The sequence below is a fragment of the Zea mays genome, chromosome 8, assembly GCF_902167145.1.
Source record: "Zea mays cultivar B73 chromosome 8, Zm-B73-REFERENCE-NAM-5.0, whole genome shotgun sequence".
Taxonomy (NCBI): Eukaryota; Viridiplantae; Streptophyta; class Magnoliopsida; order Poales; family Poaceae; genus Zea; species Zea mays.
In genome coordinates this window covers 164006868-164033090 of record NC_050103.1, presented here as the reverse complement: position 1 = coordinate 164033090, position 26223 = coordinate 164006868, and the positions used below count along the sequence as shown (strand labels likewise).

Genomic DNA, 26223 nt, shown 5'->3' with positions numbered 1-26223 from the left:
GCAGCTTGCAATGAACCAGCAGAAATCAGCTCAGCGCTTTCAACAGAGCCCAGCACTTGGTCGGCAGGGACGCTGCCCTCTAAAGCGACCTCCTGACCCAAAGTTTGGGCTACCACCATGCAGCCAGAGTGTGGAGGAGATCCTGCGTGAACGTCCATGGAAGTACAGGAAGGAGACCCTGCTCGGGCACCCTCGGGGGCTGGGTCATAGTTGGCGCCGCCCACTTGAGCCGGATCATTCCCGGTAGCACCCTCGGGGGCTGGGCAGTGGCTTATACTCTTCACCCGAGCTAAGTCATCCCCGGCGACATCCTCGGGGGCTGGGCATGCGATAGCACCATTCTTGAGGTCCAGGCTCTCTGCAGTAACCACTTCTAAGGTTGATGGGCCCTCAACTACTTCCATGGGACCAGGACGATCCAAGTCAGTCTCCCGACCCTCGAGATCGCGCTCTAAGGTCGACGAGGCACGGGATGACCTCAACCCAGCATCAGGCACGGCAGCACAAGCCTCTGTTGCATCATCACCCACTGGCTCTGATAGCAAGTCTTCTGGGACCATGTCCTCAAGAGTTTGATCGAAATTGGCCAGAGACAGTTCTTGCAGACCAATGAGGGCAGACAGAGCAGGAGAAGGAACTCCACTACTCTCACCGCCGGCGATGAGCTGTCGACTGTTTTTCCGAGTCAAAGGAACTTCATCCTCTTCCTCCTCATCCTCCACAGTGACAACACAAGCAGCACCCCCATTGGGATCAGTAGCAGTCTGGGTACACCCATTGGGATCAGCGTCAGTAGGTCCAGTCGCAGGCACTTCTTCAGCGGCAGGAACTGAGGTACCAGCGTCTTCATCAAAACTGGATACTCGTCGGAGGCGTCTTCTCTTCTTCTTCTGCTCATCAGCAGAAGGCCCAGGCTGATTGGTTCGGCTAGGGCGCCTCGGGCGAGTGCTGACAGGTTTCTGAACATCCAAAATTGTATCAACTTCTGGGAGAGGCACCACTGCCAACGTACCAGCAGGAGCAGCGTCGGATGAATCCTCAGCTAACAGATCAAGCATGTCATTTATGTCGGCATCACTAGGGTTCAGAGGCACTTCAAAATAAACCTGTCGTTCATCATCAGGAATCTCCCCGAGCGAAGCAACCAAAGTACTCACTTCTTCAGCAGAGGGTCGCATTCTAAGGCCCAGACTGCCATCAGTAACAGGTGGATTTGATACAAATAGGGTGAAGGCTTTGGGAGGAGGCAGGTTCCAGGCCGAGTATGTCACTGGAGCACCAACATTGGACACCTTGCCCCTAAGGATCATTTCTAGACGGCTCACCAAGTCTGCTGAAGGGATTCTCCTGTTGGTAACCCGAGTTGAGTCGGCTAGCCCCCGATACAGATAAGCTGGGTAGGCCCTGTCTTTCAGTGGCTGAATGTTCTTGAAAACAAAGTCAGTGACCACAGCTTCAGCAGTTAGACCTCTTTCTTTCAGCAGTCCAACTTCAGCTAGCAATACACTTGCCTCAGCTACCTCCTCGTTCGTGGGAGACTCGGTCCAACTTGGAGTGCGAACGTCTGGCTGTCTTCCCGACCGGGAAGGGAGAGAATTTCCATAATTGTCAACTATGAACCACTCTAGACGCCATCCCTTGATACTGTCCTTAACAGGAATCTCAAGGTACTCAGTCTTCCGCCCGCGGCGCATCTCTAAACTGGCACCTCCAACCAACTGATGCTGTCCTCCAGCCATCTCAGGGCGGCAATGATACAGATATTTCCACAAACCGAAATGCGGCAGCACGCCAAGGAAGGCTTCGCACAAGTGAACGAAGATGGAGATTTGCAGAATTGAGTTAGGGTTCAGATGGGTCAGGTTTATGTGGTAGAAATCAAGAAGGCCTCGGAAAAAGGGAGAGATGGGAAGGCCAAGGCCGCGGAGAAGAAAAGGGGCGTAAACTACAGATTCATGGGTATCCTCTGTCGGAACAGTGGTCCCGTGGCAAATCCGCCAGGAACAGAGTTCCCGCGGAGGAAGAACCCCGATAGATACGAGGTGAAGGAGTTCAGCTTCAGAAATTATGGACATATGGTTACCTACGAAAGGCAGCTGGCTGTTGGGGTCGATTGGTGGGATCACCGCAGCAGATGAATTCGCAGTTTTTCTCTTGGGCGCCATATCGATTCTACTAACAGGCAGAGTGGAGGCGAGCAGCAGAGAGGATTCGGGTGCAGGAATGTAAGAACTAGGGCACGGAAAGCAAAGGCGGCTAAAAGCGCAGCTCTTATGGATATTCTCGGGCCAGATACCGTTTCAAAAAGTGCCCAGTCATCACCCGGCGGTTATTTCCGAAACCCCAGCATGCCACGTGGACATCTGGCAATTATTTCCAAAAAAGCCGACGTGCCACTTCATCACTCGGTTATTATCCTCAAAATAACTCATGCGGCCGGCTATTACTCGGCGTTGCCTCTAACACACCGACCTCGAGTTCAAACGCTCGGCATTACTTCTAAAATGCCGACGTCGACCTTCAATCGCTCGGCGTTGCCTCTAAAACGCTAACCTCGTACTCAATCGCTCGGCATTACTTCTAAAATGTCGACGCCGACCTTCAATCGCTCGGCGTTGCCTCTAAAACGCTGACCTCGTATTCAATCGCTCGGCATTACTTCTAAAATGCTGACGCCGATCTTCAATCACTCGGCGTTGCCTCTAAAACGCTGACCTCGTACTCAATCGCTCGGCATTACTTCTAAAAATGTCGACGCCGACCTTCAATCGCTCGGCGTTGCCTCTAAAACGCTGACCTCGTATTCAATCGCTCGGCATTACTTCTAAAATGTCGACGCCGACCTTCACTTACTCGGCGTTGCCTCTAAAACGCTAACCTCGTACTCAATCGCTCGGCATTACTTCTAAAATGCCGACGCCGACCTTCAATCGCTCGGCGTTGCCTCTAAAACGCTGACCTCGTATTCAATCGCTCGGCATTACTTCTAAAATGCCGACGCCGACCTCCACTTACCCGGCGTTGCCTCTAAAACGCTGATCTCGTGTTCGATTGCTCGGTGTTACTTCTAAAATGCTGATGTCGACCTTCAATCGCTCGGCGTTGCTTCTAAAACGCCGATACCGACTACAATATTACTCGGCAGCTACTTCTGGAAGCGTCAGTGTGATGCACAATTTATTCATCTACTGTATCAAAAGAATCAGTTCAACAATCAGGGAAAGCGAGTCATCGAGAAGGGGCCAACGTTGGTTTTTCATTAAGGGGAAGATAATAGGCTTGCAAACCAACTCTTTGCGAGTTGGTGCTTCCCTACTACTACTCTACATTACTACTACTACTAAACTACACTATACTACTCTACATTACTACTACATTATTCTAACTACACTATACTAATATCGAAAGACCAGTGGCGTTTAGCCACTGGCCTTGCTGCTGCTGCCCTTGCCGTCGCCGCCTCTGGTGCTGCCCGTGCTGCTGCCGCCTCTGGTGCCGCCCTTGCCGCCGCTGCCCCCGCCGCCGTTGCTGCCGTCACCGGCGCCGTCGCCACCATCGTCGTCGTCGCCGTCGTCGTCGTCGTCATCTTCGTCCTCGCCGCCGTCCGAGTCCTCCTCGTCCGAGGAGAACTCAGACTCATCCGAGCCCTCGAGCCCGGATCGCTCGACGGCCCGGATGTACGTCCAGACCTCCGCGGCAATCCCCTGGGAGTCGTCTGAATCATCAGACGACGCCGGGGGAGAGACGGGAGCCGGAGATCCCTCGGACTCGGAGGAGAACTCCTCCTCCGAGTATTCCGAGTCGCCAAAATCCTCCGACGGAGGAGTCGGCTCACGCTTGCGTTTGTTACCCTTGCCCATGGCGGAAGCAGACAGAAGGGAGGAGAAGGATGCAGTAAAGAACAATGAAGAGATGTGAAAAAACCAGAGGAGCAAGGGCGTTATTTATAGAAGGGAAAGGCAACCGCTCACTTCCAACCGCGGTCACTGAACAGTCGCAAAGCATTCAATAAGCACTCCCACCCATCTGAAGACACGTCAGGCGGCTGACGCCGTTTCATGCAACTCTACACCCATTGGGACTCCAGTTAACAACGCAAAGGATATGATTACACTCGCCGTCCCGTCACATTACTACTCAGAAGCAACTGGTTAAAACACTCAGCGTACCAAGACGTCCCTTGCCCACACCCATTGGGGGGGACGCCCAGGAATTTTCAGTATATTTTTCAAAACGGTCACATCTGTGCAGGGCACGCAGTGAATACCCCAAGACAAAAATGAGATATCAGTAAGGATCAGAGGAAAGCCAAATATAGCCAGCAAAGTACAAGATATGGCCGACAGAAGCGACGTGAAGACTGGACAGACAACGTCCATCAAACGTCCAATCAGTCGCAGAAGCAAATAAATGGCGTTACCTAGCAAGATATGGATAGACTGCAAACTCGGCTGCTAAAGACAAAATATATGCTGACCTCTGCAGCGAAATATTGATGACATAATGCTGACCGCCAAAGCATAATACAAATAGCTTTGTGCCGATTTCTACAAGCAAAAGGAATAATTTGCAAGCAAAGAGACACAAAGGGAAGACCTTCGAATGGATTATCCTCAAAAATCCATTTGAAGGTCGGGGGCTACACCCATTGGGTGCACCTCCGGTGCACCCCATGGATTACCATTCCAAACCAAGAAAGTACCGACTTCTAAGGCGTGAGACAAGATTAAAAGGCCAACCCTCAACCAAAACGCAGGAGCACCAATGGAGATAATCTTTGAGGAAGACCTTCGAGTAGATTCTTTTCTAAAATCTACTCGAAGCTCGGGGGCTACACCCATTGGGTGCACCTTCGGTGCGCCCAATGAAGTTCAGAATCTTATGACTTGAAATGCCGACCTCTAAGGCACGGGCACGAAACTAAGCTTCAGTTAACGAGTGATCGAGGCAGAAGGAGACAACAGGAAGTCATTTTTCTTCGAATCATCTGCAAGCTGGACCTGGGATCTTCGGGTTGATTACCTCTAAATTAACCCAAAGATCGGGGGCTTGTGGGGGATAGATATCCCCTAGGTCCACTAAAGGAGTAAAAGACCTCACGAAAGGCCCAAGGGCCCAATAACTCGTAAGGTCATTTTTTCGTGGGCCTGGGGAAGAACAAACAGCAAGGGAGAACGACATGAGGCCGGATTGGTGCAAACCCGAACGGCCCACATCGTCGAGCGAATGATCGCAACAGAGACCCGATCTTCCCGCGCGGGAGCCCCCATGCAGCGGAGCCGTGCGAGGATAAGTCGGCGAGGATCACGCAGGATAAACTCGAGAGGTTCACTATCTTTTAGTTACTTGTTGTTATCATATCCACGTGTATTGCCCCACGGTCGAGTATATAAGGCCTAGGGAGCACCCCTTCAGAACGATCGGCCCAACTACTCAGCCACCCACATCAACTCCCTGTATTCTCAATCCAGAGAGGACTCTTGTAACCATAATCACCAAGCATACTCACCAGGACGTAGGGTGTTACGCATCTCTAAGCGGCCCGAACCTGTAAACCTTGTCCATTGTCCCTCGTGCGATCGGCACGAACCATTTTGCTACAGTCGTCGATAGCGTCCTACTCCTAAAAACACCTTGAGGGGCAACCCCGGGTGTGCGGTCGGACCCAAAACACCGACAGCACAATATCATATCTAAAATCTATTTGCCTGAAATAAGGGAACGAAATCAAGATAGAAAAGGTTTAGGCAGTACTGGTAAGTGGAAACACAAATGCAGTGAAAAGAACATAATTATTTCCACATAGTCAAATAAAACTGAAACAATTAGTATCCCATACTGCCCCTATATTGACTATACCCAATGTAAAGAATTGCTTGAGCATATTGAGTCATCAATTGTTTTTGTATAACATGGGTTTAAAGACTTGCTTATGGATATTGATTTATGTGAATACAAGTAATTTAAAATTAAATTTGATTAGTTTAAAGAGGAGTGTCGCTCCCTGACCAAACTGAAAAAAGATGGAGATCACACCCTAAACCAATACCAGCGAAAATAGCATATGCATGATAAATGATGAACATTGTGCCCAAAGGTTTAGCAAATTACATGATAAATGATGACACAAACAGAAAAAATCATGATGAAAATCAGCAACACCCAAATCAGTAGTTTCACAACACTTGAACCCCTTACAAAGATAATCACACTGAAAGCAGAGGACAGCTGGGCCTAGGAGGGAGGTTTACCAGGCTGCATTATAGAGCATCCCTTCTGCATCATACAAAAATATGTTACAACTGCTTCCTTTCATTTTCCTGTCTATGCAGCGATAAAAAAAATATGTTTTTATCAGATGGCGCTTCACATGATAAATAGTTAGACCTTCTACCTTCATTAGTTTCAGCACACCGTTAGGAGTTGCTTTTGTAAAGATATGCAAGTGAAAATGGCTAAAAAGAAACCCAAGGAAGTTGATATGAACTTATACATATTTCAGAAATGAGAAGCCCACCTATGACATATTGAATTAACCAAACAACTATTCTTTTTCGTTCTGTATGATAATAATCAATTGATTAAGCAGCACAATAAACCAATTCCAAAGGCCAAGACAGCAAACACGTCACAAGATGGCAAATCAGACAACTTCAGCAATAATTTTAGAAGGCTACACAAATAGATATGAACAAATAGAAATATTAACCGCAATAAAAAAAGCAAAGAAACCTTGCTCCCTGGATATTTAAGTTAATTCATGCAATTCACCATGTGATCGTACTCAAGAAATCAGAGCAAATAATACTCATTTGTAAGCCTGCAGCTGTTCTTTAAATTTCTTACTCTCTTCAAAGTTTGCCTTTCAAAGCTTTCTGGTTTTAAGTACAATAACATGACATTCAGAAGGAGGTGATTTATTTTAAAATGAATATTGTTGTGATTTAGAGGATTACATAATAGAAACAAGGATGGTAAGCACCCACCTCCTGTCGAAGCAGCGATCTAGCTTGATTTTAAGGTATGTGCACTCTCCGAATAACTTCTTCAATAATCTGGAAAATACATTATAATTGTAAGTTTTAATGAAGTAGTGCAACAACATATAAATGAACAAATATTGAACAAGGCCAGGACAAAATCAAAACAAAAACAACAGATTACCTCAGCACACATAGGATGCCTATGTAAAGTCAGAGGGGGATGCATTTCCAAAGGGAGATATGGGAACCTCAAACTGCATAATTTCAGATCTTTAGAACCACAGAGGCACAACTGTCCCAAAGTTATACTGTTATAGTACACATACTGAGATGCAATTGGAGATTTGGATTTAGCAAAAAAAACTCATAAATTTCATACACTCATTTACACATCAATAATGTAGAATCGTGGACTTTTTATCATGTAAAAGGTCCTATAGTCATGACGAACCCAGGAAAATCATAAAGTTGAGTTCTGTAATACTACTTTTTGTTCCGCGTACAGGTAGTTGATGCCTGTGGCTTTCTAGTTCGCTTATCATCTACAAGAGCAAAACAAATCGCTCTGAATACGCGCACTTTAATTCGGTAAGCTTAACCAACCAGGATACAAACAACTCCTTCCTGAGTTCCTGGACAGCTTGATTTAGGCCATTGGACCCCCAAAGTCTTCTGGATTATAAATCATACGCGCACTTTAATTCGGTAACAAGAACACTGCAGTGCCAATTAAATGTCGAACTTGAGCGCTAGAGAAAAACAATAGGTCGCGGCGGAGAGCGAGCCAATTAAATGTCGAACTTGAGCAGCGGCGGAGAGCGAGCCGGTTCTCACCGAAAGTGAGACGAAAGAAGACGTGTACCAGATTGATGGGGAGAGCGAGCCTGGTTCTCACCGACGTTGCGGCCAGCGCCGCCCTTGCTCACGCCGTAGAGAAGAGAGGGCGCCAGGACTCCGAGACGGCGGAAAGCGCGTCGGAGAGCGGGGTGGAGGCCGATGCGGAGGAGACAGAGAGGAGGGAGGCGAGCTCGGCAGCGGGTATAGTAGGGGGCGGGGAGGAGGATGGAAGGGGCAGGTGAGGATGGAAAGGGAGACATGGAGGAGGACCGCAATCGGGTTTGCCTGGCGGGGAGCCGGGGATCGCGGGGAGGATGAGGCGGTGGCGCGGGGGCGAGCGTACACGCACAGGAGCAGCGGGGGCGTGACTCGGTGTGGATGCCTCAGTCGCGAGATTGATGGGATGGCGGGTTGCTCGGACGCCATGACGAGGTCGGGGGCGCGCGGTGATTTTCATGGGATTGACGGATGCGACTGGTGGGGGCATGCTTCACCATAGAAGGAAGTGCCACTGCTTGATTAGAGGATGGAGTGCGAGATTCGTCGCCATAGAAGGAAGCCTCTGCGGGCCGGATTCGTCGCCATAGAAGGAAGCCTCCGCGGGCGGGAAGCGGCGCTGCAGCTGCGGGGCTGGCCAACGAAGGAAGCCGCGGGATTCAAGGATGGAGCGCAGAGGGAGGCGGATGGAACGCGGTCTACGAAGGGAGGCGGATGGAGCGCGGGAGGGCGCGCGGTGGCGACGGCAGAACCGGAGAAATGTGGACGCCTAATAACACAAGGAGTAGTGTGTGTGTATATATATATATATATATATATACTATTATTAGCAATATGTCAGAAATGTTTATATGTTATATTTTTACTATGTAGGAGTGAGCCGAAAAACGTCTTATAAGTTGTAGAGTAGAAACATATTTTATTGATACATACATTTATTTCTAATGTTTCATCCCCATAAATTTAAAATAGTCTTATATCTGAGCTTTGGAAAGTGGTGGAATAGTAAATTTTAAACTAAATAGACTACTTTATTAAGTAAATTCTAATTTTCCTCCAAATGAATAGATCCAATTGGCCTGTAATTCTCTGAATTGAGCTTAGTTCTAATTTTGATTTGCTAGCTACTTGTTTTATAGCTTAATTTGAGCTACAGATCCCACGTTAATAATACGTTGGGTTTTGGTATTAAATATATCTACGAATAAGAATATTTGTCCATCTATAGTTAAAATTATATTAATAAAAGGAATAATATTGTTGGGAGACGTCTCCAGATTGAGTTAAAATTATATTAAGGTAAAAGTCTCTTTTAGGACATTGCAAATTTGCAATGCCAAGCCGCAAGCTCTGCAGATCCTTTCCCCTGCTTAATGGATTGGTGAATTGGTTTCTCCCTCCGGGGAACACACAGGTGGGCTGGGCCTTCTTTTGCGGCGGGAGTGATCAGGCCCACATGCCGTGAACGAACGCTCCAGATCGTGGCGCCGGCAGCTCTTCGGACGCGGCCGGGCCGAATCTCACCTGGACCCAAGGGCCTCTTTAGAATGCAGGAGCAGGCGCCAGCGAAATGCTCCTCTGCCCAGTGCCCACTCCCAGCTCTAACCAAAACTGACGCAGTTCACTGTACAGTGTTTTCTCTATCCATGGCAAAAGAAACAAATAGAACCAAAGGATCTATCCAATTTGTTTAAGGGAAAAACCACATATATATTATGCATCCATCGGCGACTTTCACAGTTACGACACACACACACACACACGACTACACAGTCCATTATTTACAGACTAAAATACCTTAATTAGCTAGCTGTGTGTGCTTATGGCTGGAGTAGCACGCAGAGGAATGGTGAACGCATGCGCCAGCACACTCCTCCTGCAGGCTGCAGCTGGCTACGCCCCTGCTTTCTTCCTGACGATCTTCTCCAGTTGCTCGCAGAATGCCGGGCACTCCTCCTTCATCGTTCTTTGACTTCTCTGTCAGTGCGAAACATTGGTATATATATTATGGATGCTGTAAGTCATCTGCTGGGCACTGGCAGCCATCATTGTCAGCTTAGCAACGCATGCATGCAGTGATGAGTTAAGTTGGAATTTCGTTCGAGATGTGGTGCATGGGGTATATATATGTTCATGCTGTTGGTTTCTTTCACTAGTGAACTGGTTGAGACAGATCATCTCGTTCCTAATTTTCGTCCTTATTTCTTTCGTGCGTCAGAAACATGATGAGTTGATCTCTCATATCGATCGATCATATAAGCACATGTTGATAGAATGAATGGATCATCGACACAAAATCCACTGGATGATGATCTCATAACACACCACCGCTCCTGTCAGTTGACTCTAGCTATACTAAGGGCCTGTTTTGGAGCTAAAAAAATAGCTTAAATTAGCCATGGTTATCTGACTAGTTAACTAGTTTTAAAGACTTGACTAAAAAATTAGACTATCTATTAACCCTTCTGTTTCGATGTACTAGAGGTCTAGAGAGAACTTTTAGCTAGCTAGCGGTTAGCTTCAGTATCTAAACATAAACTAAACGGGACTGCACGGTTCAATTGCTGTGCTATTTGAATCCGAATAGCCTTGTAGAAGGCAGGATACTGATCAATCTGCCTCAGGCATCCAGAAGGTAAGGCAGGATCTTTTTTTAATAGAGTTCCGGGGGTGAGGTATGTAGCAGCAGGCTTGCAGAATCTTGTCTCCAGCAGTATCACATTCTATATACCACTTTATATTTCAAACTCTACTTTACAACCATCTTTACTATAAAACAGTCTTTTACACAACAATATACCCGGTCTGCTCGACACAACAAACTGTCAAACTGAATAGCTCCGATTCTTTCGGTTGTTTCTCATTGGATATATTATGGCATTTTGTGGATATGAACAGTGTCTTTTTTTTTTTCTTACAAGTAAAATCCTTACGTTGGACAACATTTTTTTCCCTATCGTTCCAGATTAAATAAGCCCAAAACTACATATCTATATACTTGTGTTTTTCGTATGCATGGTAGGCTAAAACCTTAGAGCTCGTTTGTACCTCTTATTACATGCCTTCCTTTGGATGTCATTAAGATATAGGTGTTAGGGCAATGTATAACCCACATAAATGATCTGTATTTTAAGAGTTACTAAGGAGATAAGTGTAAAAAACATAAGATATATTTTGGTGAATGAACGTCTCTAGCACGGTTCTCTAAGTTTAGATACAGTTCCATCCATACAACCCACATAAATGAACCATATGTTAAGAGATTCTAGTGAATAAGATAGAAGACTTGTATACATTGAATTGTATGAAGAAGTTTCTTAGATGTATTAGTGCTTAGAGAACCGTAACATAATATCTAGATTGTACATGCTCTTAGGTCCTGCATCCTAGTTACAAAGAGTGGTGTAGACAAGTGTTTTGGCTTCCACTGCAGTGGACAGGACGTTGAATTTTCCTATAATAAAACTTCAGTTGTAGCCATATTTTTTCCTTAAACACATTAGAGCGTTTACAAAAAAAAATAAATTATAATGTGTTATAACCTTTTAACCGGAATACGAAGATTTTAGATGAGTTCAAATAGAGTCCACTTTGCATATTAATAAGAGAAATATTTAAGCATACTTGACTAAATTTATATGAGCCTAGCTCAATAGAATAAATTATCATATTATCACTATTACATAGATGATTTTGGAAGACAAACGATTTGATTAACAGAGGTGGACATAAAATCTCACTGTCTTCTAAAATGTCCCCTGATTTTTTGGAGACAGACAAACCATTTACAAAGACACTTAAAACTTGATTGTCTCTTAAAATCAATTAACGGAGATAGGCCTCTTAAATAAATAGTCGTTGACCCAAATCAACCTAGAATTTATAAGAGACGATGAACCCTAGCTCTTCTCATACCCACTCTGCACCCGACGCTAGCTACACTCTGCCACACATTGAGCCTCTCCCTCCCTCATGCATCGTGGCCCTTTCTCTATCACGCATCCGCCCCTCTTCTCCATCATAGTCTTCAGCTCTACATCCTTGCTGGAGTCTACGGATATTGTGCCCAAAAGCACTCCTATCCTATTATCTATCTCACCTCCTGTTTTAAACTTCGTTCTACAAATTGTGTTATATCTCTAGTGCAAAAAATATATTTTGCACGACCATATACACGATCTGTTGGACACAGTTTTAAAGAGCGCAAGAAGTCTTAAGGCTAGAGCTGTGAGCACACCCTCCACCTGTGCCGATCTATGCCTAAATGGGTCGCAAAGAATGCGAGGAGGTCAGCACTGATGGAGGTTGTCACCACACACCTAGTGGTGGAAACAAGTCGAGAAGAGACATGCTTGACTCGGTTTGGTGTACGAGCTCGAGATAGAGACTCGACTCTGGCTCACGATACATCCTACTTTGCATACAAATTCTAGTTTGGTCAGTCTTGGGCTTTGTTAGGCTAGTTTGGGTCTGTCTTGGGCTTTGTCTAGTTAGACAACATCTTAGGCTCTTGTTCTCTGTTATGCCAGTTTGGACTTAGTTCACGAGCCACAGCCAGCTGACTCGGCTAAGTCATGGATCAAACTTGAGAAACATGATAGACTCGGTCAGAGTTTGTGAGTCACTATAAACCGAGCGAGTCGTATGGAGCTTGAGCCGGCCTGCAAGCCTCGAGCTATTTTTTGCCCTACACACACCCTCCAACCCTTCTCGTTGACATGTCAAAGACAGGGGCGGAGCTACGTAGAAATTAGGGGGTGCACATGCACCCACGAAAAATTGGAAATCTAGTGGTTTGGACCAAATTTTCACCATATATGCACCACCTGTAAATTGTTATCATGCACCCTCAAGGTATATGCACCCTCCCCTAATTTACTCTAGCTTCGCCACTGGTCAAAGACCATTATCAACCCTAAAAGCAGGTAAGATCTATTCCCTTTCCATCTTTATCCCTCATCTACTTGTGCTCTCTCTCTCTCTCTCTCAACCTCCCACGCAGATCTAGTGGTAGCGTGCGAATCAACAACAGTGGCATGTAGATTGATGGCTTGGTCATGTAGATCAATAATGACAACATGTAGATCAATGATGATGGATGTGAATTGATGATGGCGACAGTCAAATATATGTTGTCGATGTTGATCGTGTGTAGATGGATGTCTGTGTTACGCATATTAACGACGTGTGGCCTAGATCAGGACCTAAGCTTGGGCTAGATTGGACGTTCGGGCTAGTTCTTTTAAGGTTAATGGAGACAGACATGGATAGATTTGGGCCTCGGGCCGCCTAGGCCATGGCACGAGGCATGACACGTATAAGAAGGTATATGGTCGGTTTAGAAAATAGAGCACAATAGTAACCAGTGATGAGTCCAACGACGTGTGACGCGAGTGGGTTGCGTGTAGACGGGCGATAGGCGACGCGCAAGAGTGGTGAGCGGTGGTGCACCTGAGCGAGATAGTGGGGCTTCTGTAAGTTAGGGCACACTCTTACTAGGTGCATCGACTGCTTCATGTCTCCAGATCCTGATTATTATTGCAGATCCCTAAGCTATGGAGTTTTAAGTTCTTTGTGCATAGCATAATAATTTTTTATCGATAATAGCTTTAGTTGATTGGTGTATAGATATTCGAGGCAGATGATAGAGATATGTTCTTGCAGTTCTTGTGTAGTGGACGTATATTAGTGAAATGTATCTCTAAGCATGATATGATACTAAGTAGTATAATATTTGGTGTGATTAATTTGTACCAAGTTAATGTAATGTTGGATTCATATATTCTACGTCGTTCTAGTTAGGGCTTAAAAAAGGTCGAGGCTTGTGAGCCGGCTCGAGCTCAGAGCGGCTTGCGAGCCTCGTGTGAGCCGTGCCTATTTTTTGAGTTCATTAGAGCAGCGAGCCGAGCCAAGATGGCTCGCCAAACTAATTAATATGCCAAATAATAATAAATATTGGATAAATTTACAGATAATAGGCTTGTTTAGCTTTTGATGATGAATACTCCCTCTGTCCTAAATTAAAAATTTTATTTTAGTAAATTAATAGATTTATACATCACTTGATGTATGTGTTTTGTATGTGTTTTATATATGAGGCTAGATTCATCATCATCCAATTGAATATAGATTACTCATAATGGAGGGAGTATATGAGGCTAAAATATTGAATGATATATGAGGCTAAAATGAATATTATTTTATAACGGTGTTATTTTATAACGGAGGGAGTATATGACAATTCATAATTTAGATTACTCATAATATTGAATGATAATTTTATGTTTTATATTTATATATTTTAATTTATTTTATAATTCAATTATATTATCAGGGTGTGGCTCACGAACCGAACCAACTCGCGAGCTCGGTTCGTGCCGAGTCGAGTTTCCAAACCTTGTTCTAGTCTTCTGGAAGGAAATTTTGGGCATTTTAATTATATTTGCATAATCTAGATGTTGGGTGAATGTTCTAAGCATCATGTGCTGTAAAATGGTCGATTGTTTGGGATCTTCAAAAGGTAAGTGGAACCTCAATCACTAATGAGTAGTTTACCAAATTTGAAATTAAACTAGTGTTCTTTTGGTTTAGTGTTGTACTTACTCAATGGATTCTTTCTAGATTTAATCATAGTGATCATGCTTATAGCTTGTTTGCATATTTAATTAGTTTGATGAGTTCATTTGTTTCCTGTCTGTATTTATTTTGTCTGTTGTGGTCGTTCTCTGATTCTACTGATGCTCAGTGATCCAGTGACACCTCTTGCTTGAGGATTCGGAGCTTGGAACTGCATGTATTTTTTGAGCAAGCATCTAGAAAAGCAAGGGTGGAAATTGAGATGACTGTGGTAATAGTGTTAGATTGTATAAATCAGTGCAATTATACTAACTAATTAGACAGAGTAAAAAGAAATTCAAGTCAACGTCAGAGGAAGGCAGGAACATTGAACATGCATCTAATGAAAGAAGCAGTCGTTCTTTCAAAAAAAAAAGAAGAAGCAGTGATGCACCTGAAGATGGAGGCTGTAGAATGTCTTGTTCTCAAAGGCGGAGGAGTAGGTTGATGAGCTGACGAGATGAAGGCCTTCGTTCTCTAGCACCTTGATGCACTTGGAGAGAGGGAGAGCTGTGGCGGCCACATCGCTGTGCAGGCTGACCTGAACCATGATCTCCGTGTCGTTGAGGCAGGTAGCAGAAACAATGGGAGTTACGGCCTTGGTGGTTTTCAGAACTCCCGGCTTGCAGTTGGCGTTGGTCAGCTCCTTCTTCCTCCTCTCCAGGTTGTCCACCTGCTTCTGCAGCTCCGGGATGTACTTGAGAACTCGGGACACGGTGGTGGGGATGCTCAGCTTCTTCTGCGCCACCACCACATGTGTCGTCGTCAAGTCAAGATCGATGGATCCATCGACTAATTCGCATGCTGAATAGTACAGTACAGTCACGTACAGTTTGGTCGGCGTCCGGGAGCAGGGAGCGGAGGGAGGAGTAGAGCTCGTTGAGCTGCTTCCGGCGGCCGCGCTCGTACGCGTTGTGGCTGAGCTTCCTGTGGCCGCCGGAGCCGCCGGAGCCGTAGCCGCCGCCCGAGGACGTAGCGGCGTTGGCGGCCGGCGCGGAGAGGTCGTGGATGTCGTAGTCGTCGTCGAGGTCGATGTCTGGCCACGGCGGCGACGGCGGCAGCTGGGCGGCGGCGGAGAAGATTTCCGCCTCCAGCGACGAGATGCTGCTCCCGAAGGGGTCGTCGAACAGCTGATGGTCCATCATGCTAGCTAGCTAGGTACGTACGTAGCTGCTGTGTGCGTGTGTGTTCTTAATTGGTGAGATCGTCGATCTCAGGAGGGATGAAAGAGGAATCCCTATGAGCTAGCTAGGCTACGCTGACATTATTCTTTGAGCAGAGACGCGCGAGAGAAGGTAGCAGTAGTGGAGAGGGGATATATAGATTAGCAGGACAGGAGGCAGATAAAGTTTGTTAACTATGTAGTAATAGTATATATCTTTGGTGATGGTGGGAGGGTTGGTTTGATGGAGCGAGAGTAGCTTTAGCTTTAGAGGCAGTTTCAAAGAGGCGACTTGTTCCCTACTATTTATATAGCTAGGGTTGAGATGGTGGACACGGGTAGGTGTCGTCACTATGTCCCACAGAGACTGTGAACTGCCTACATTATCACATGCAGTAAAAAGTACTGTACCTGCTAGCTTTTACAATACGACAGGCCAGGATGCATGGTCTAGAGTTGGCCGGCCAAGAATTTTCGGTAAGAGCATGCTGGGTTATTTTCAATCCATATCAATTGAAGTGGACTGATATGGACCGGAGAGGTTTTGACTTACTAGGGATTGAAACTCCCTCAATCCCCCTTAGGCCTAGTTTGGGGACTCTAGTAATGAGTGAGATTAGAGTGGATTGAGATGTATTGAAAGAGTATTTGATCTATTAGGGATTTATACCCTCTCCAATCCCTCCAAAACACTCTAATCCCAAAGTATCAAAACTAGTCCTTAATTCATATAGATTGGGCTAGTACCGAACAAGCCCTAAAGGAGCATGTTTGGATTGAGATTGAGGTGACTAATTAAGGGCAAGTTAGTCACTTTTAACTTTTTCAACTCTTTCTGTTTGGATCTTTATTTTCTAAATGACTAAACTTTACTCACTTTTGCTTTAGCTCATCCAAACATGCCCTAAAGCAAGAACTGATAATCAGGCCGGCCTAGAGCCATACTCCGTCTGTTCAAAAAACATGACATTTTAGGTTTAAAGTAACGTGAAGTTTTTAAAGTTTAACTAAGATTATAAAAAACAGTACATAATATTTATATGTCAAAATATATTTTTATTATTCATTCAAAGATACTTGGGGTGTTTGTAATGGTCCTTTTAAAGCGCTAGCTCATATGATTAAAAAAAAAGATTACCGAAAATAACCATACATACACTTTGTATATAAAATATTACTCCCTCAATCCCAATTTTTTTTAAAAAAGTCAACTCTTTAAATTCTTGACTAATAATTCTGCCAACATACATATTTTTTAGTGTGTGCATGCTATATATTTGGATTTGTATTCAAAATTACCTTAATACGATGCTCATTTTGTATTTATAGATGACATATTTTTAAAGAAATGAATGATTAAAATTCTCCTTTGAAGACCGTGCCAAAAAAATTATACGCTTTTATGGGTTGGAGCTAGGAAGGAAGTATGGAAGTATATATACATAAATCGTTGGTAAGTGTGGGAGCATACCTTTTCCTGAAGAGCTGAGCAATTAGCTGGCCGGCCTCTATGTCCACGAATAAATCAATTCTTAAGAGCAGTTTTAACTTAGAATAGTTGCGCACCTATAAGTGAATGTCACAATAGCACACCAACTAAAACATTTATTACACATATTCAACCACATAAACTCATTATCGGATAAGAGCAAGTATAATAGTTGACATGGTGGACTGAAAAAGATGGCACATCAGATTTATGATGTCATGAAAGAATGAGAAATAAAGAAAAGGGAAGTGAGTTGCTCACAGACTTAGACATTTTTGTGCAAAAAGAGGTAGTCAGGTAGATCAAGCATTAAATGTACACAACTTATATCATGAGAGAGTTACTATATTAATACATTTTTTAGTTGGCCGAAGATGATGTAGCCACTTCTAATTAGAGCCAGTAGTCGGCTGTATTATTATCCATGCTCTAAATAGACAGGAGAAGGTGCCTTAAATACGGGGAGATTTGGAGAAAAAATAAATAAGTTGTTGGATCATGTAACCTTATATAGATTAATTTATGTATAGGCAAAGAATTATTAAGCTAGAAATCTATTTGTTTACGAACATAGAGAGTTGTTAAAAGTTGAGGCCGACTAAGTCTGAGAAGTGAGAATGACATTCCTTTGAGCGGTATCATCTCACAACATATAGCTCAGCGTATGGTTGTGACATATGTGTGACGCAGGCAGGTTAGGTTTAGGTCAGGGCTACCGTTGTAACTGTTTGGTTTCTTTAGTCTAGTGACTAAAGTTTAGTTAGAGGACTAAAGTTTAGTCCATAACATGTTTGGTTCTAGAGGCTAAAATTAGTAAGAATATACTAAATGACTCATAAGAAGACTAAAATGGTCTTTAACATTCTTCTGCTATTAGTACAATTGAACTAAATGAGGGGTAAACGTGGAATTAATATGGTTTAGTCCCTTTTAGCACATATGTGAAGGACTAAAGACTAAATCATTTTAGTCCGTATTTTAAACCTAGTGTTTGACAAAAAAATAGACTAAATGGGACTAAAAACTAAAGACTAATTTTTAGTCCCTCTAACCAAACATCCCTAATTATTGTTGCCTAATACACTATAACTCAATGACAAGACATGTACAACCCTGAGACCATGAACCGATTTCGTAGACCCTATGATATAATCGTGATCCCTGGACTATAAATGTAGTTAAAATACAATATGTATGGATAATCATGTAAAGATAAAGACGAGCTCTTAACGAAGAGTTCATCTCTTTTTTAAATAGCCCCCTAGAGGCTCCTCAAGATACCGTATATTAGAGCATATACAACATATAGACTCTAATCTATCGATGTTCTAAGCATAAGACACACCTAAGAAACCTCATAATACAATGAGGTGTCTTAAAATTACTCACTTCATAAATGCATGAGACAATATTTATGAATAACCATGTAGAGACAGGCCCTCCTCGAAGAGTATGTCTCTTGTATTTTTTTAGTTTTAACTCTCTAGAGACTCTTTAAGAAATTGGATATTAAATGGGGTTGGACATGACAATTCTATTAGTGCACTAACCAACACAGTTTAGTATTATTGTTCCTAGCTACAGCGATATATATTCTAGTAGCCAATAGTAGAGTCATGCACGGAGCTAGCTAACAATAAGCCACCAGGGGGATCTAGCCTAGCTCAGGCTAGCTAGGGCTTATCTTAATCTGCCATTCTTTTTTTGTTAAAAAAAAACGAAGCACCGTGATTACTGACTACCCCGTCGCATCTCGGTGTGAGTGGTGCGCGATCACCACCTCTGGCGTGAGGGTGTCGACACGCTCGGCGAGCGTGGAGGAACGGGGACGCCGCGTGCCGGCGTGTGCCCGGCAGCCCTGCTCCCCGTGCGAGCCCAGCTGCACTAGTCCACGTTGGAGGTGACAGGGCTAATTAAGAGAGCCAGGCCAGCAGTACTAGTACTATAGTCTATAGCCGGGCGCAGGCGCTTGTCTATAAGGCAAGCCATGTCAGCATTGCAGAGAGGAGCTAGCTAGCTAGATGGCAATACCGAGTTTTTTTTATTAGTTTGTGTATAATAATATACGATCGTACCATTGTCGCTATATATAGCGGGTCATCGCATCATCAAACTCACGGGGAGCTCTCTCCTATTTTCCATGGGTTGTTAAGAAAAGTTGACATGCTTGTTTATTAGATGAATATAATCTATAGTCGCTTTAACAAGTATACTGTAAATTAGTGGCACAGAAGAGAGAGAGAGAAAGAGACATGGCGTCACATATTTGGTGTAATGTGTTTGGACAAGTATTTTCCATATTGAAATCTGGTGTAGTTATTAATGAATGTCCCCCTTTTGAAATTTAGTGTTTATAGTTAATTAACGTAATGTGTTAGGAAAAATAATTTAGTATTAGTTTTTAGGTAATATTAGATGGCATAGCATAGGAACAGGCAGTAAGAGGTCCCAAGAAGATCCCTTCATGGATTTTTTTTTATAAAAAACTTTATGTAAAAAACAGCATCTAATAGACTTTATTTTTAACGCTGTATCATGTAAAATAGAAAATTTATACTGTAAATGATATTGTTTAACTAGTAAAACTTAAAATAGAGGATGGGATATAACAGTTCTTTTTCACTCGCCGAAACTACCATTCTCACTCTCCAGTCTCCACTACGAGAGATACTCTTTCTCTCTCTCTCTAAATTTAATATACGATGATGGTTCTATTTTTTTTAAATGAGAGGGTCGTGTGGGGCCGAGCATGGGTACAACTGCGCTCGATCGCTCGGGTTGGACGTACGACCGACCTACTCGCTCTTGGCAGTGCAGTACCGTTGGCAAGACCTGAACTGAACTCAGCGGCAGTAGTAGTAGTACACATGTACAACGAGCTCCCAGTGAAGTACAGTGCCGAAACGGAACAGCCTGCCGTGCCGCGTCCTCATTCTCTTTGACAAGGCAAGGCTGTCATGTACTGTACGAGTCCGGACAGCTTGCTGCACAGGCCCAAGCAGCATGGCCCAAGTTACTCCAGAATTAAGGCCAGGCCAGGAAGTGGAACAATCCAATCGACGGATTCAGGGGGTTCGGCAAGAACTTGGGCCTTCATATGCTAGGTCCAAACTGGGCCTACCCTCTCCATCTGACAATGCGTTGTGGGCCTTGCACTTTAGCACTCTGTGACTCACTTTCTTTCTGGGGATTTTTTTCTCGGGTTTTTCTTTTTTTGGTTTCTTGTGTTTGTGTTGGAGGGGGAAAGAAGAGCATTTCCTTCGCAAGTGTCAAGTACTTGTTGCTTTGTGATGAGGCTGATATCACAAGAGTTTGGTGTATAAACGGGCAAAATAATTTATATAGTGCAGATTTAAATTATACACGAAACAGACCATTGACGTTAACACGATGCGCTCATCAACAAGTTGCTTGCTTCTGAATCAAAACCATGCATGGGGCTATGTCCATTTGGTGCAGGCCTTTCGGCCGGTAGTAACAGTATAGAATGGAGGCTCTCATCTCATGCAACATCACTTTTTGGTTTGTTTCGAAAAAGGTGTACTAGCTAGTGCTTGTTGTCGTTGTGATCACAACTAAAGATGACAATGGGGCTCCGATTTTCTACTTTCCATTGAGAACTCTTCCATTAGGAATGGGAATGGGGAAGTTTTTTTCCACCATGTAAACAAGGAAAAGTTATCACCCAACGGATAAACGGGGACGCGGATAGGGCCCGTTCCCCGAGGGGACCCATTAAACTTCCGCGTGGTAGTGTTTTTGTATAAGAGTTACTGGTAACAAAATTAAATAATTACTTTGTCAAAAGAGCATTCGTTATACAAATATGTTCATTTTGATGTACACATAATAATTTCTTACATATGACAATGTGTAACAGTATTTTTAATTAATAACAAAGAAAGTATGTTATGTTTATAATTTAAGCGTGAACGAGATCTCCGATGGGGATTTATTCTCGTGAGGAATGGGAATGCGAAAGAAATGTCTCCCACAACCATTCGTGGGGATACGAGGAATATTTCTCGTCACGAGAACGGAGATTGGAGGAGGTAAAACCTGACGGTGAATTATCTGTTGTCATCCCTAATCACGACTTGCAGATATCCTAATAGCCCTTTCATTTGTACACATCTAAACATCTTTGGCAACAGACCGTCAAATTCTGGGCATGTTTGGATACGATTATAATCAGCTTCTGGACGAAGAAAAGCGAGAATCGGGAATAACCCTGCCAAACGAATTTTGCTTCATTGGATTCTCCCAAACGCAGCTTCAAGTATGTTAGCCGCATTTGTACTGATAATCAGATTCTCAGTGACACGGGTAAAATCTCGCTTTTCCCCGTCGCTTGTCTCCGAAGCGAGTCCGTAAAAACTCACGTAAGTACATGTTACTCTCTCCTAAATTATGTGATCTTGTTCTACTTAATCGAATGAATTAAGTTACGAATACGAATGGGCAAGCGGAAACTAATGATGAACAAACCATGGGATGGGATGAATGCTATGCCGAACTCGAACAAGTTTGCAAGAGATTATGTCATTTTTCCCTGGTATCTTTTTTTTACCAGTTCAGAAGAAAGCTCTGCTCCCGTAGAACACCCTTGCCCCGTCCTTCTTCCCCTGCTGCCGCTCGATCACCTTCTTGTCATCGGGCGTCTCTTCCTTCTCTACTACGCCGCCGCCGCCGCCGAGCGCAACCGGCAGCTGCATCTTGGCCAGCGACTCGCTGAACTGCTGCATGCTCTTCACGTACATCTCCATGATCTGCCGCTGCATCGCGCTCTGCTCCGCCTCCACGTCGACGATGTCCCCGGCCGGGGACGGGAGCACGTCGACGTCGGCCTTGGCCTTGGCCTTCCCGCCGCGCGAAGTCGGCGTGTCCGGCGAGCGCCGGGACACGGGCGCCGACGCCGTGGTGGCCTCCTCGACGTCGGGCGGCTGCTGTGCCGCCTCGGCGGAAGAAGAGAACGCCCTGTCCTCCTCGCTCACCGTGCTGGCCGTCGAGGCGGCAGCGTTCCGGCTGGTGCTGCCGTCACCGTCAGAGGACGCCGACTTCTCCTGCTCCACTCTAACTCTAAGGTCCGTGAACTCGATCCTCGAGTGGTCAAGGTCAACGGCCATGGGCGCGGGGCCGAGGCCGAGGACGGCCGCCTCCGACGGCTCGCACGCGTCGGCGTGCCCCGGACGGAGGGCGAGCGAGAGGCGCACGGCGCCCGCGGGCGAGTGGAGGAGGTCGGTGGACGAGAGCTCGAAGTCGGCCGCGATGACCCTGGCGCCGTCGGCCGCGGCGACGGCGGCGAGCGGCACGAGCGCGAAGCCGAGGAGCTGGTCGTCCGGGACGCCCCCGCTGCGCATCCAGAGCTCGCACTTGAGCACGTCCACGGCCAGCCTCCCGCGGGCGACGCGCAGCGGCGGGAGGCGCTCGCCGAGACGCGCGCTGGCGCCGGCCTCGGGCGCCGACGTCAGCGCCAGCCTCGCGTACACGTCCTGGTGGTCCCCGTAGACGCGGATGGTCTTGTGGGTGCCCCGCGCCTCGTGCACGAAGATGTCCAGCACGCAGGGGACATCCTCCTCGTGCTCCAGCTGGGTGCCGCTCTGCTCCTCTGCTCCTCCTCCTCCGCCTTGGTCGCGCAGAAAGCTCACCGGCAACTCCATGGCAGTCACGGAGAGATAGAGAGAGAGAGAGAGAGAGAGAGAGAGAGAGAGAGAGAGAGAGGTTGTTGTGCTTGTGTCTCGATCGATCTCAAGCGTTGAGGGAGAGAGCAGAACACAGGTAGTAGACGCCAAGTTTTTGTAGTGGCTTGCAATGCAAGAGCGGAGCAGAGAGCAGAGCACGGGGAGTGTGCTGTGCACGCGAGTCCTTGCTTCCACACCAGATGATCCACTATACTTGTTCCTTGCTTCTTGCAATCTTGCTGTCAGTCCCCTTGGTTCCAAAAGTCAGGAGTAGGTGGCGAAGAAACCGGGGGCTCCGTATTCCGATTCGGTCGGTCGGCTTGGCTTGGCTTGGCTTGGCGTGAAGGGCGGGATGCTGGCGCCATGGCCTACGCTACACCTACAAGGCTACAACCACAACTACCCCGTCTTCTCCTAGTGCGTGACGCTGCATCACAAAGCACAGCAGCGGCACCCCTCGCTTGCTTTGTGTTAGCCTGGTGTTAGCGTCGACGACAGTGACGTTTATCGATGGAGACTCGATCAGGATCTTGGAGAATTCCATCAGTAATAACCAGCTGCAAAGCAATGATTGATTGTTCTTCCTGCTGCCGGATCGAGGCGGTAATGCTAATACGTACTAGCTGCAAAACAAGCCGATCGATCTCGCTGTCCCGCCCAACATGCATGATGCATGAACCATGTACACACCGATACGTCACGTGTCATACACGTTTCGTGCGGGAGTGGTCACCAAACGGTGTCTACTCAGCGTGTCTTCCACTCATCCATCCGAGCTTTTCTCGAGTGGTTCTTGTTAATTAGCGCCCATATGGTCACCAAACAATATAAGATCTTCTTTGTTTGTGTCGGATTGTACTCGGAATCGTTCCAGCTAATCAAAGTTTATATAAATTAGAGAAGCAATCCAGTTAGGAATCGTTCCGACCCACCAATCCGGCACAAACGAACAAGGCCTAAGTGTAATGTCTGACAATTATATAGGGGTCAAATAAAGTTGAAGATCTTTAGAGCTCTGAGTCTTCTCTATAATGATCACCACCTATTTTGGGGGTCAAACAACAACGAAACCTAGGGCATTCTCGTGATGAGCAATACCTTAGATTCGGTTCTGCGAGGTGGGTGGTGGCGGCGGTCCGCGATGGGTCACTAGACCGCATGGCGGTGCTCCTTGCGGCGGTACAGACGGTCCACGACATGGACTAGACGGTCCGCGACCTGGCGGAAGGAGCGGCTACTTCTTAGCGTCGCTCTGGACGGTCCACGCTCTAGGTCGTACGATCCGCGAAGGCACAGGGTGTCATCTTCATCTTCGCTAGAACCTAGATCTCGCCCTCGGGAGGGGGTAAGATCTTGAGTGAAGTGGATCTTGCCCTCTGAGGGCTTGTTCGGTTCTACCCCAATCCATATGATGGATTGAGGGGGTTTCAATCTCTAGTAAGTCAAAATCTCTCCTAATCCGTATCAATCCCCTCCAATCCATAACCGAAAAAGCCCTGAGAGGGGTAAGATCCTAGGACCGTCTTGGAGTCGGTAAGCCACCCAAGACGGATCTAAACGACGTAGAGTCGAGTAGGGATGAAGGTGGATATGTAAAAAGTTACAACTAAGACTATGCTACATCTACTCCTAGGGCAGGAATGGTAAAGGATCGATAAATAAAGTAATAGATTGGTTCGCTTGGAATATGTTCGGGGGTTCTCAATCGGGCGTACCCCTCATATATATAGGGGTCTGGACCCATTCCTAGGCGATAACCAACAGATCCCATGTGACTAGATGGATAACCACACACAACATAAGGATAATCGCTCGAGGCAATCTGATCGCGGGGGCACAGACCGTCCGGACCTTAGGGTCAGACTGTCCGCCACTTTTGGTGTTCAACACATGCCCCTGCCTTTTGGTGGAGCTTGGTGAATCAAAAGCACCAGCGCACTTTGGAAATAATAGACCTTATGATTATTTTGTTTCCGAAGGACTTAGCTCGATGCAAGTCATCGACTTTTGTAATTAGACAATATAAATCTTTGATAGAACTTTGATACACTGATGCTGTTTCGATTGCATCCTCTTCGGTCATGTCTACCTGATCATCATGTCGATAGGCAAAAACTTATGGTGCCCCCAATCCGAATAAGTAAACGGATTAGGCCAATAATATGGATTCATTGTCGTACCACCTCACACTTGAGTATGACAACACATCATCGATGAATAGACTGGAAAACACCATGACATCCCTGGAGGAGGATGACCAGATGATCTTGGTTGCACCACTTTTTGGGTCGGTTTAGTCGGCCTTTGCTTTTGCACATATCGCTTTTTGACTTTGTTTGTTTTATTGGCTGGTCCCGTGGAACTGCTATCTTTTTCATATATGTAGCAAGCAACTGATCAAAAGTAGGATCGACTCTGATGAGCCAGCCAGATGTATCGAAAAGTGTTTTGCTTCTAGTACCTATTTTAGGACGTTGTGGTATGACAGTCTGAGGTCGTTGCTGCCTCTGGTCATTTGCGGACTGTCCAACCTTCGTAGCCGGATTGTCCTCGCTTATCCCGGACTATCCGGCCTTAGTGCCCAGACTGTCCGATATACGCATGATAGGTGACTGTGATCGGATGTCCGATCGTGCTTGCCTCTCGGCACCTTCGGTCCTTTCTTTGGTCCAGATCCTTTCAAGTAACCACTTTGCATGATATATTTGGCGTGCGAGAGTCACCAATGGTAATGTTTTTCCTTTGCCTTTATCGACCACACATGGCCGAACCAAGTCTTTTTTGCTTGACGACTCTAATGTGCTAACAAAGACAGGTGGTTTGTAAGTCTTTATTTCTTCAAATCTAAATTGTCCTTTATTTATAGTTGACTGTATTTGCCGATGGAAGACATTGCAATCATTGGTGTTATGAAGAAAGAAGTCGTACCATTTACAATATGTACGTCTTTTCAATTCTACTATCGAGGGAATTGTATGCGACAATTTAATGTTACCATTTTTAAGTAACTCATCAAATATTTTATCACACTTAGCAACATTAAATATGAACTTAACTTTTCTCTTTTGTGTCGAGTGCAGGTGAGAGTGAGCAGGCCAAACAAACGCAGCGACACGTGACGCTTTTGACTCATCCTCTGAGCTACTATTGTCGTGATATTTATCCTAGGGCTCAGGTGGCTAGCAAGCTTTATGCCAGCCTTCTGCACTAGAACTATCAAAGGTGACTTCTGGTACTCTGGACATACGACCTGTGTAGTCAAACAGTCTGTGAAGGGACCAAACGGTCCAGTACTATTTCCGGACTGTCCGGTTGGTGTGGGGGTGCTGGATGGTCCAATGGAGGGTTGAACGGTCTGAGGTCGGGCGTGGACTGTTCGACCGTGCTCAGAGTCGATCTACCGTACAAAGAGGATGGCAACAACGGTCTTCCTAGATATGAGTCCATTGGCATACCAGA

At 45.5% G+C, this 26223-nt stretch overlaps 2 protein-coding genes and 1 long non-coding RNA gene across 3 annotated transcripts; all 3 read right to left on the bottom strand.

The window, feature by feature from the left end:
* Window positions 1-6084: 6084 nt before the first annotated feature.
* LOC109941571 (uncharacterized) lies at window positions 6085-7292 on the bottom strand. The gene is made up of 3 exons (XR_002264235.1): window positions 7165-7292; window positions 6987-7055; window positions 6085-6276 (listed from the first exon to the last, which is right to left on the bottom strand). It is a non-coding gene; the product is annotated as an uncharacterized lncRNA (long non-coding RNA).
* A 2188-nt stretch (window positions 7293-9480) lies between these two features.
* On the bottom strand, window positions 9481-15876 carry LOC103636279 (protein IRON-RELATED TRANSCRIPTION FACTOR 2). Its single transcript, XM_008658640.3, has 3 exons — window positions 15263-15876; window positions 14827-15171; window positions 9481-9794 (listed from the first exon to the last, which is right to left on the bottom strand). Exons 1-3 carry the CDS (start codon window positions 15575-15577, stop codon window positions 9711-9713), a joined length of 744 nt encoding a protein of 247 aa, XP_008656862.2. The 5' UTR covers window positions 15578-15876; the 3' UTR covers window positions 9481-9710.
* A 5488-nt stretch (window positions 15877-21364) lies between these two features.
* Window positions 21365-22981, bottom strand: LOC107196794 (Calcium-dependent lipid-binding (CaLB domain) family protein). The gene is given in 1 exon segment (NM_001320095.1): window positions 21365-22981. A coding segment is annotated over 1 exon segment (1086 nt). The 5' UTR covers window positions 22744-22981; the 3' UTR covers window positions 21365-21657.
* Window positions 22982-26223: the final 3242 nt, after the last annotated feature.

Coding starts and splice junctions, on each gene's coding strand:
- LOC103636279 (XM_008658640.3), bottom strand. CDS start 15,577: ATGATGGACCATCAGCTGTTCGACGACCCCTTCGGGAGCAGCATCTCG. Junction 15,172..15,262: donor TCCCGGACGCCGACCAAACT/GTACGTGACTGT, acceptor GTGGTGGCGCAG/AAGAAGCTGAGCATCCCCAC. Junction 9,795..14,826: donor TCTACAGCCTCCATCTTCAG/GTGCATCACTGC, acceptor TCGCACTGACAG/AGAAGTCAAAGAACGATGAA.